This window comes from Morone saxatilis, unplaced genomic scaffold (assembly GCF_004916995.1).
Source record: "Morone saxatilis isolate NCDOM2014 unplaced genomic scaffold, NCSU_SB_2.0 Contig5, whole genome shotgun sequence".
Taxonomy (NCBI): domain Eukaryota; kingdom Metazoa; phylum Chordata; class Actinopteri; family Moronidae; genus Morone; species Morone saxatilis.
In genome coordinates, this window is record NW_023340095.1 from 22,483,350 (window position 1) to 22,495,176 (window position 11,827).

Consider the following 11,827-nt stretch of genomic DNA (forward strand, 5'->3'; position numbering starts at 1 on the left):
CCACATCAGACAGGATAACCCAATTTACATAATGTATGTATGCTTTTATATGGACATTCTGTTGGTTTTGTGCCACTCTTTCTTGGGCAGTTTTAGTCTCATCTGAGTTTTTCTCATGGGCTCCATCTGGGGTTTCTGTACTAAATGTATTACATATTTTAAGCAAATTTCGAGCAGATTTTGAGCAATTTGGCATCTTATAAAATAAGCATTTCAGGGAGAAGATCAGAGGTGTTATTTCCCTCAGTGGTATTTTAAGTTTCTGACCCTGGTACTGCCCAGTGGTGGTATCAAACAAGTCACTATGGCAGACTGCAACACATGGCTTTTTAACCAGACTTTATTCCTGATACACACTGGTAGCATGACCTCCATCACTGCGCAGCTGAAAATGCCAAGCAGAAGATTGTGATTGTGAATGCTCTGACTCTCCTATTCGAAGGGGATTTAGAAATCAAATCCTGGATCAGACAGCAACAATTGAAAGCAAAAACTGAAACTGAAATAATCCTTGTGTCACTGCTGGTGATCAACAGTTCTGTAACCTGCTTACAGATATCACAGTATCACAAAATGTGTGATACTGGAGAGCCTTAAAAGCTGCCTTCAGAAAATGTGTTTAACTAAAGCCAGACCTTTAGTCCACTACAAGTGGAAAAACACTGCACACAAAGTTCATGCATATTTCTTCCACCAATAAAGCCTTCAGGCGTTACCCTGGCTATTCATTTGTAGCTAAAATTGTGGTGCTAAATCTCAACTATTCTATTCACTCTAATGTACCCCAAAGAATAATCACCCTCCTGCTACTCTTGCCGCTGTCTCAGGGACCACAGCCGTCTCAGTGGCCTTGGGTGAGCATGTGTACCTTAAGCATCTTAAGACAACTCAGTGCAAAAACACTTAAGACTACCACCATGAAGTTATTCATGTCAAATTAGTACAATTCTTTCGACATGTTCCTGGGTGCCATTGCAACCCTGATGCAGTAAGACTATTCACCTTGCAGCCCAGTACATTCAAATGCTGAGAGCTACCTGCAAATTACATTGTGACCTTGCATTGATATTTTCACGAAGACGAAATGAAAACATACAAGATATGAGGACTTTACCTGCGCATCTCTCTAAAGGGCGGTCTGAATGACCTCAATTTACAGTAAATGTGCTCCAAAAGGGATGGAGAGAGAGAGACAACTAGAGGAGGTGAACAGAAACATGGTCTGAATTTTAAAACTCGGGCTCTTACGTGTTGAATAGTCTAGTAGGTTGAAAAACATGATCATGACTGCGTCTCACACACTGATCGCTGCACTCATCTGTTACCGGAGATATCTGGGGTCTCGGGAGCAGGTGTCGACGGACAACATTAATAATCTGTTTCGATGCTCAACCGTAACAGTTTAGTTTCGGGTCAGCAGTGGTGGCCAAATCACTGTCCATTTGCCCTCGATTTCCAACTATTCTCCACTAACCTACTCCTAATTTTTCCCATGGCTTCTCTCTGTTTCTTGCACTCTCTGTCAGTTTCTAGAGCTGTCATGAATTTAAATTGCTGCTGGGAAGCCTTTGCAATAGACCTATATGGGGAACTGCCAGTCTTGGAATCCCTCCTCCCACAGGACAATAGAGTAATTTCCACCACAATGTTTTCTTATCTACTGGGGACCACAGCATTATGTCTACGGTATGGATCATGAATGAAAAATTGGAGCTTCCTTACAACATTGATCTTTTATCTCATAATCTGTGAGCCATTTGTAGTAGAATAATGGATATTGGCCTCTTGGATGTAATCGGTCTGACTCTCTCTTGAAACAAAGGGGACCACTCTACTTGTAAACTGGTCACTTTTTCTGCCGTTGATTCTGGAGTCAGCAAACGAAAGCAAGAGTTTAGAGTCACCTACAATTGACCTTGACTTAAAATGGTTTTGCACGCTATCAGAATGTGTGACAATGTCCCAGTGTCACTTGCAGCTGGGTCCTATTGCAAATCCCATGTGTGCAGTCGTGCTGGCAACAAGGGAGTATTGAATACTGACTGTAAATGGTATGAGGTGACAAATGGCTCTCATCTCCACAGCTCCAAATACATTCTTTTTTTCTTTAGTATGTACCACTTAGTCCAAGACCCCATGCTTAACCCGCTCTTGCTTTTTTCCCCCTCAAGGTTTACCCATGTTTTTATCATCTATCCTTTGTTTTGCATACTTGCTATATGGTCAATACAAATGAATACATGTGCCTTTAACCTATATATAAATCTTAAGGAGTTCTCTCTTGAAGTTGAAGCTAATTAGCATATGTACCATTAAACAATTGTGTAATTGTCTCAATAATGAACCCTGTACAAAAATTTCACACTACATTATAGAGGGAAAATGATAACATAATTATCAACAATCATTGAACAGCTATATTAAACTCATTACAGAAAGATATTTTGGACCAGACTTTTGAAATGATGCATGTAGCAGCACAACCAGCACTTTTCAACCACCACTCATCATTTCAAAATTGGTGTAAAGGCCTTTACACAAGGGGCGTTATTTTCGGACGATTATTTCATACGACAATATATTTATTTAACTTTGCTTGAATACTTACAGAACGCGAATATTACATACAGAGAAAGCAACAAAAATTTTTTCGGATGAACCACTATTGAACTTACAATTCAATTCAATTCAATTCAATTTTATTTGTATAGCGCCAATTCATAACAAGTTATCTCAGGACACTTTTTCAAATTGAGCAGTGTCTAGACCGAACTCCCTTATAACATTTACAGAGACCCAACAGTACCAGGAAAAACTGCCTTTTAACAAGCCATCATGTCACAGACAATTCCTTTTCCACTGATATCTAATGATGTTAAACAACTTGATTGCTGTTGGGGGGGTCTTTCTGAAACGCACAATGAATCAGGAAGCACACAGCAAAACAACAGGGGCTGCTAGTCATGGGTAGCCGCAGCACTGAGTGGATGTTGTGTTGAACAGAGTGATGAAGGGATGGGAAGCTTTTATAAAGCTCAAGGCTAGCTTTGTTTGGCAGCATCTATCTATCTTACTCCCCGTCTGTCAGTCAGCCTCACTTGTTAGCCATTTACAACTGTAGTTTAAGAGCCCAGACCCCAATGAGCAGAAGGGCTATAACACAGCTCTGATTTAAGAATGCCTGCAGTGAACCCAGATAGGACAGCGAGGAATCACGTAGGTTGTTCAATGACGCACGGGGGTGGCACAAGAATAGAAGTTTTGATTTAAATTAATTGTTTTTGTTCTGAAACTACAAAATAGGACAGCAGAGTCATTTCTTCTCTGATCTTCTAGCATTGGACACTTAATGACACATTGTACTCGCTCTCCCCTGTGAATTACATCTACTTTTCAACCTTTTATACTTTCTCTATTAATATCCCCCATGCACCAGTATAAACAGAAATCTGTCAACCCATCTTACAAGCCATTTCACTTTGTGCAGTTTCCTGTCACAGATAATCACTGTTGTTTATTTTAATTGGATCCTGTCACTATTGTGAAAGTGCCTCTTCTTGGGGTCCACAAGAATATTTTGGTTAACATGTAGTCATTTGTGGCTCTGTCTTGCTCTTCTTACTACTAGTTACTCATTTTGCTGATCTCTCAATAGAAGCTTATCCTCTAGAGTGGGAGCATGCATTTAGCATACGAGGAATAAGTCAGACGCCAAAAATGTAACCAGCTGAAATTTTGCTAATCAATAAATCATTTTGAGTCATTTTTAAAGAATACGTGCGGAATGTCGGAATGTTGTTCCACCTTTTCTCAATTGTTTATATTTGCTTTGATAGTTGTATATGAAGGTAAACTGAATATCGTTGCATTTTGGACAGAACATACAGAACAAGCGGCGCATAGTGAGTGTACCATTAACACATGGTACATTTCTTTTACCTTAAATAAGTGAAAGGCGCCACATGCATATAACATGATTTCTTTTTCATTTACAGTATGTAGTGTCTATCTGTGAGCACAAGTATGTAGCCCATGTGTTCGGCACATACCTTTCACTAGAGCATGAAGAAATGTGATGACAGTCTTTGAAGTTTGAAGGCAAACAATAGAAATACATGTCATCCAGGCGACTCACCTAAAATATTAAATTCTGCAATGAATTGTCATTCCAGGTGACAAGAGAGGAAGACAGAGCTGGGGAAGTCACTGTCAAATGTCTCACCTTCACCAAAAGGCTAAGGGGGACGGGGAAAGGATGGGAGAGGGGGTGTCTAATAAGGACATGATTTCACCAAAATAAGCAGCAGAATGTAACTTATGGGGCAATTTTTTTGCCTTTCCAAAAGAGTGTGGTAGATATGTGCATCTCTTCATGTCTAAAAAAACAGTGTCACCTTTAACACTTAAGTGCTGACGTTTTCACCATGTAAAATGCAATAAAATGAATTGGAACTCTTGCTCCTCTATAATTAAATCTGGTTAATCAAACTGGGCTGAAACGTACTCTTTGACAGCTAGCATTAATTTATCTCTCCATCTCTGCCGCGTCCTCTCTGATCAAATCCTCAATTTAACCAGGGTTATTAATGCGTCAGTTAACAGAGTCCATTAATTTGGTGGATCTTTGAGCCTGCCGATGGATGCAGACCTCACGCCGACACATCCATAATCTGAGGGCAAGCTGCAGTGCGGGGGCCCCACCAGGACACTGGAGACTCCAACAATGACTCACTGCTTGGCTCAACCTGACATGGCAGCTATTTAATCATTCATTAGTGGCAGAGCTGGTCGTGGCAGGTGGGTGGCTGAATTGAGAAGTGGTGGAGGGACGGTGTGATACACACACTAAAAATGTGCATACATTTCTTAAAAGCATATGAGGGCAATAAATGTATGATTTAAAGTAAGGACTATTTGACACGCACATAATACTAAATGATGTGCACTTTTTTGCACTTTTGTGAGATCGAGTTACGTGTAATCATGTCAAGACCTTGCATGCGTGCACACACACACACAAACTTAGAGGATCATATAGCTTTTTACTGTACTATACTGTACGTAAGACCTGATCGTCTTTCTTGTCCCACCAGTCTTTGTTGGAGAAATGTTGGTGTAATGTTGGTGTGTTCACAGACCTTAGCAATTGAGGTGAGTAAAATATGATGATAGGATGATGGCCAAAGCTATGATAATAGCTAAAAAGATAAAAACAGCTCATTTTAAGGTAACCAAATACAATTCTTTATATGTCAGGTGATAATACTCTGATGAAAAGCACTACCTATGATTATAATTCCAATAGATCATCCTAACATGTTACACACTGCGACCTTTTAAGACATAAATTTGATAAAGCGAAAGGGCAAACACATTCTTACAATAGAAAAGCGTCAACTGTCAAACTGGATTAACAGAAATGACACCACACCACACACACAACACACACACACGCAAACACAAAGCAGTTAAGCTGAGGAAATGCACAGGTGAGAGATTAAACTCGACTAAGAGTGATGTCTTTAATCTCTAAAATGGAAATTCACACTGTGCCCTAACTCCTGCCTCAGAGCTCTCACTAGAGAGGCTGGTATGGCTGCACCTTAGGTTGAACAAATCTTTGATTTTCACAAGGGCCAAGCTTAATAACACTTTTGCAGCCAATTATGCTGCCAGGCCACTGCAGGCTTGAAAAGTATTGCTCCCTATGAGCCGGGGAATTACCTGTTTTGTAAAAGGCCTGAGCAGAAGCCAGAGTAATGCCATGGCCATATTGCTAAGATTCGGTATAAGCTATCTTAACCTTTCAAGAATGTTACAGTAGCTGGAAGCTAATGCCTGAATCATTTGCCTAATGCATGCAGGTATAAGAGCATCGAACCAAGCCGTTAATGAAAACATGGCAACACACCTCCCTCCTCCTCTCGCTCGTTAACAGGAGCTTCAAGTCGCATCCTCTCTTCTCTTCGCCTCCCTCTCCACCCTCTAATCTCTTCTCTCCATTCCCCTCCTGTGTAACCAAAGAGCTTCTCCTCTGCTCTCCTGTCTCTGATTCTTATTACTCAATTCAAACACGTGCTATTTTTTCTCATTGTCTCATATTCCTGTCACTGTTATTACATTTGTTAGACATTTTATAATTCTCCACCTTTTTCATAAGACACAAATCTCATATTGTTTGTTGCTAAGGCACATTTTATTACAGTGGCTGCTCCTGCAGTTATTTTGGATAACACTGTGCACATTTTCACTTGAAAATTGTGAATGTGTTTATTTTCATTCCTATCTGCATTATATTTTTGTTTTTCTGGGTCTGACAACTACAAAAAAAAAAAAAATACAAAGTTCCCAAGACCATCTAATCTACTTTGATCTGTTCTTTCCCACTGAGATCTAAATATCCTCCCCTAATGCACTTTATCTGATTCAAATTTTACCCTCTATTGTCCTCTATCTCAGAACAGCACCACCACTAAATATGACCTCAATGCCAAAATATATAATTGGTGTCAAAAACTAAACATTATAAGCATCATAAAAGTAGACTTGCTGTTGAAATGGCTTACATTAGATTGTACATCTGTACCTAATAAAGTGGCTTAGATTGCTTTGCCACTTGGAATTACATATTGTGGCTCCAGTTCTGCCATTTCTTTGAAAACTTTCTCCAGAAATGATACTTCTGGTGAGGGTTCTGAGGATGTGTGTAGTGTAAAGTGAAAACGCAGACCCTTGTACAGCTGACACCGTTCCATTTGTTTCTGGTGCCTCCAATGCCTCACTTGGTTGGGTGGCAAGCTAGCAGGTGAGTCCTCAAAGTCCGTAGTGACCCCTCTCCCTTGCACCTATCCCTTTTCCCAAATTGTCTTTTGGGCATCCACTGCTTATTTGTACACCCCTCAATCTTTCTTCACTGCTGATCTCTATCTCTTTCGCAGTCGATCCATCAAAACTCCTACCTCCTCAGTCTGACTGATCTTCACTAGGATTCCTCTTTCTTGCTTTCCCCCCCTCTCTCTCCATCCCTCTCTACCCTCCATCTCTCCAGACCAAATTTCTCCTTCGTCCTCAATCTAAGCCTCTCTCTTTCCCCCGTTCTCCATCACCAATTCCTCTCAGTATCCCTCTCTCCACTGCTCGACCACAGTGATTCTGAGGTTAATTAGCCCTCCAAGTGTCAGACTGTTAGATCCCCTCTGCCTACCTGCTAGCTGCCCTGTGATTGCCTCAGCAGGGGGACTAACAAGCTCGGCCGTCAGACATTGGAGCAGAAAGTAAGAAAAGAAAAAAAAGAGAGAGAAAGGAGAGCGACGAGAAGGCATGCACGGAATAATGATTCCGGGGGGGCAGATCTGAAAAAATGGAAGAAAGGAGGGATGACAGCTTGGCCATAATGGGGAAGCAGAGAGTAAGAGAAGAAAAGAGACAAAGAGGTAATGCAAAACAAAGGATAATGAGATATGTAAGGACAGAGGAGGTGGTGAGAGCTACGACAGGTGGACTGATACGTGAGAAGAAGCTAGTTAGGTGTGAGTTAGGGAACCACAATGTGGATTTTTTCCCAGCTGATAACCAATAATAATTATCCATTTGTCATAGCTGACATTTTTGTATTTTAAAAATAAATTCATGACCTGTACCATATGCATACCTGAGGGTAAGATGGATGCTTTCAGATTCCATAGCGCTGACCTAACCAACTTAAACTGACATCACTACACAACAAAAACAGTTCTGAGACTTCAGCACCAACATACTTTGGATTTCACAGGCCATGAGCCTATCAAATGTTTTGCATAATAATTAAAACTAAATTATTGTAAATAATTTATCAGCAATAATTTAATTATCAGAATAATGCATAATAATGTAAATTTCCCATTATCAAACGATAATTTATCGACCCCGATAATTATGGTGCCTCCGGAGTGCTACACATGGAAGATGAGGGATAGAGGGACAGATAATAATTGACTGCAATGAAAGAGGGGAAATTGGAGACAATCAGCTGACTACAAAGAGGTTGTAAAGAAAACGGAGAGAAAGGGTGACAATAAAGACAAAACAGGGAAGACAAAAAATTAATAATAAAAAGGTAAGGTAGGATGAAGACGGTCGTAAGAGTTTGCAGGGACACAGTAAAAAAAAAACACGGCAAAAGAGGGAAAGAAGTGACTGACAGGTGAAAAAAAGGAGAAGGAAGCTTGTAATGAGAGGACGACTGAAACAGAAATAAATGAGGAGAGCTGCAGTTCTGATGTACACGAGAGAAGGAAAAGAGGAGGCTGTTAACAGAGGAGTGTGAGAGGAGAGTGAGAGGAGAGAGAGCATGCTGTATTACTGTTCAAAACAATGTGAAGAAAACTGTATCAACTCAATTTAAATTGCATAAACTGTTAGTTTCTTTTGCATGATTATTTCTCTCTCATTGAATGCTGAGTGCTGATTTTCCAGTCATCAGAGAAGGTACACTATAAAAGTGAGTGGCCAAATTAAGCATTTGGCTATTGACCTTGATGAGAAACTATGATTTATGATTCCAGAGGCCGTTCTTCTGAGTGTGTTTCCTCACAAAGAGCAGGTAATCTAACTAGGCAAGCATTCTATCCTTAATTGAGGTTCATTTAGCCACTCAAGTGAGATTTATTCAAATGTGAGTCTCTGCCCTCTTCCAAAGTCTAGTGCAGTTTGGCCAGAGTAGAGAGATACAGCATTTGGTCCATCAGCAGAACCTCAAATCTAAACAATTCCTGAGCACTGCTGTTCCATACATGTTCATGTGTATAAAAGGAAAGTGGGTACACACCACACCGAAGTCCAGATTCTGTTCGACCCACTCCTGGCCGTCCTTGAACTCCTCGTGCAGACCCATGATGTAGAGGGTGTCTAAGGCATCCACAATGGTTGCCCCTAGTTGGGAATTTCCTGCAACAAGACACATTGTAAAACAAATAGGAAAATTAGATTCATTTGTCTGGTCACGCACTAACCAATTGGGTTCATCAAAACCTCTGAACCTCTGGGAATTATGAGTGGAAAACTAATCACAAAACACAATGGGCCTAATTTGTCAAGGAGAAAGTAAGACATTTGATGCATTGAAAAATAAGAAATGACTCAGATGAATCCTAATATATGAAATTAAAACTTGGAATTAGATGCACGTCCATCAGAAACACACCGATGCACAGAAGGGACTCCATTTGAAAGAGATGGAAGTTGTTCCCAGTATTTGTTGTGAGGACAACCACTGAGAGAATCAATTGATATGTTAACTTGGAGTAAAGTCAATTCTTCCAAGCAATGAAACCAGTATGATGTGCTGTGACATAAGGTGACCAGATGGACAGTGATCACATACTGTAAATCAGTCTGTTCAGGCCCTGTAACAATCATCTTTGTGTTCTTCTTACACACTCACTCTCCTCCTATTTCTAATTCTTCCACTCTCGTATACAATTCTTCCCCTTCGACTCTGGCTGTACAAAATATGGGAAAGACACACTGGTGTGTTCAGATGCTTCATTAGGTTACAGCTGACCAGAAAAAGTCCCAACCTCTCCATCCAATGCTCTCACAGTGAGCAGTGTCAGTTTGTGGCGAAAACCAGAAAGAAATATTGGCACATGGTTATAGACAGAAAGTGGGTGAACAAGAGGGAGGACAGCTCCCCCTGAAAATTACTTAATCAATATCTCCATCCACTCAGACACCAGAGGACAAAATATACAGAACACTGACTTTCCCATTACAAAAAAAGTAAAAAATCAGACTATATTATTATCATCATTAATATGCAACACAGGGCTGTTTATGTGTCTTTATGCAACTATATGAATGCGAAGCAGCATATAGCTTGTATGTCACCTCTTGGATCAACATTAAAATTCATTTTGAACACCCATTATATGATCTATGACCTCTTTCAACCTGCAACTGTGACTAGGAATTTTAACAATCTTGCGCCTCAGCCAATCTGCATTCCCTGAATTAGAGTAGTCTTTAATGGACACAATTAAGTCAATTTCTTGCAACAGAGATAAGAAATGACATTAGAGTTATCACTACTGCAGCAGATAATGTTGTTACCATGATATATACAGTTATGCTAATGAGATTGATAATTAAAAAGAGATACGCGATCTTATTACTACAGATGTTGTGACAATCAGCTCTGACTAGCAGAAGCTGTGAATGTTGTGTTGTACTACAGCACTCTGCTAACAGCGTGATAATGTTTATGATGGAGCAAAACCTTGTCTGACAAATGTACAAAGATCATAGAAAGATGGGCTGCCGGGCTCTTCCAAAGTCGAGGCTTGAATATAAAGGTGACCATGCTTTTGCTGTCAAGGCTGAGGGGCTTTGGAACGACCTGCCTGAGGAGATAAAGCTTTCAGAATCAGAGACTTCTGTTACATCAATTCTTCAAAACCTTTTTTATAGACTTGCCTTTATGTGATGTTGTCTTTTTAGTATTACGGATTTTATTCTTTCTTATTTTTGTATTCATTTATCTTTAATTACAATATGTTGTCTAATTGCTATATCTTGCTAATTGTCTTGCTTGTGTTTGGCCTTCTTCTGTTCTGGCTCAATGTCCTACTGATTATCCTATTTTTGCTTCGTCTGTCAAAGCACTTTCTAAACTGCTTTTTTTAAAGGTGCTACACAAATAAAGTTGATCAAGTATGAATATAATTATTATGTAGACAATTGTGAGGTTGAATTTGCAATCATCATCATCATCACTTCCCTTCACATAAAACAAAACAGCTACACTAAATCTCTGTCTATTAATCTGTAAAACAATGCAGCAAGGTGTTCCAACATCTCATCAGATCATCTTGATCTCCCTTCACTGCTGCTCGCTGTGTTCGGTTCAGTTCAATGCACGTATACATTCACAACCTATTTCAGTGGTCAGTGGCGCTGCCCTTTAAATCCGTCCTCATTTCATATCAGCTACAGCGTGTGCTGCTGGAATTCCCGAGCCTCCCGCCATCCCTTCTTATCTACGACTCCATTCAAAAGGAGAGCGTCTGGCTTCATGCAGGAGCTGCAGTGTTATTATCATTATAGACGGGAACCTCTAAATCACTCTAAAAATACACTGCAGTCAGGCAGGCAGGGCTGATAGCAAGATGCCCTGGCCGCCTGCCGGATCTTGACAGATTGGCCCGACTGTTGGTGGAGCAGAGCCCCTCTGCTGTACCGCACAACCCCCATCCTCCTCCCTTCTGTCACTTTCATCACCCACAGGTACGCTTTAGGCAGTCACAGCAATGTGACACCACTGAGGCAAAGATAGAGGCCTGTCAAAGTTCTTGAGTCAGAGAATATTCTTTTGATGTCAGGGTTTTGTGTAACAGCTCCTGGATGTTGTGTGTTCACAATGATGATACACTACAGTAAATAATCACAATCACTGCTATGAATCCATTAGATGTGACACTGTCATTGTGTAATTGAGCCATGTTTCCCCTTCTAAAATAGGTGTAGACCTTTTCACTTCTCTTAACTCTATTAATACATTCTTGCCAGCAGGCAGGTATCAGCGAACTGCAACACACAAATCCAAAAGTCACAACACAACGGATTTGAGTGCCAATGGAAGTTGACAACAAAATGGGACTGACTATCAATATTAATAATTTTTATTAGTAGTAGCAGACTTATTGCCTACTGGTGTGTGGAAGATAGGGCTGAACGATTTATCGTTTTCTGATCGAAATTGCGACGAGTGCATGACGAAAAAGTCTGGTGAAAATGATAATCAGGCCCACTGTAGCAAACAGATTACAATTACAGCATCTTTTGCCAGTGT

The 11,827-nt window shown here is 40.3% G+C and overlaps 1 protein-coding gene across 1 annotated transcript in view; it reads right to left on the reverse strand.

The window, feature by feature from the left end:
• Positions 1–11,827, reverse strand: part of man1a2 (mannosidase, alpha, class 1A, member 2) — a 114,459-nt gene that overhangs the window by 48,726 nt on the left and 53,906 nt on the right. The window contains exon 4 of the mRNA XM_035676643.1: positions 8,807–8,925. Within this exon, the coding sequence (XP_035532536.1) occupies positions 8,807–8,925 (119 nt within the window). The remainder of the gene's footprint in view (positions 1–8,806; positions 8,926–11,827) is intronic.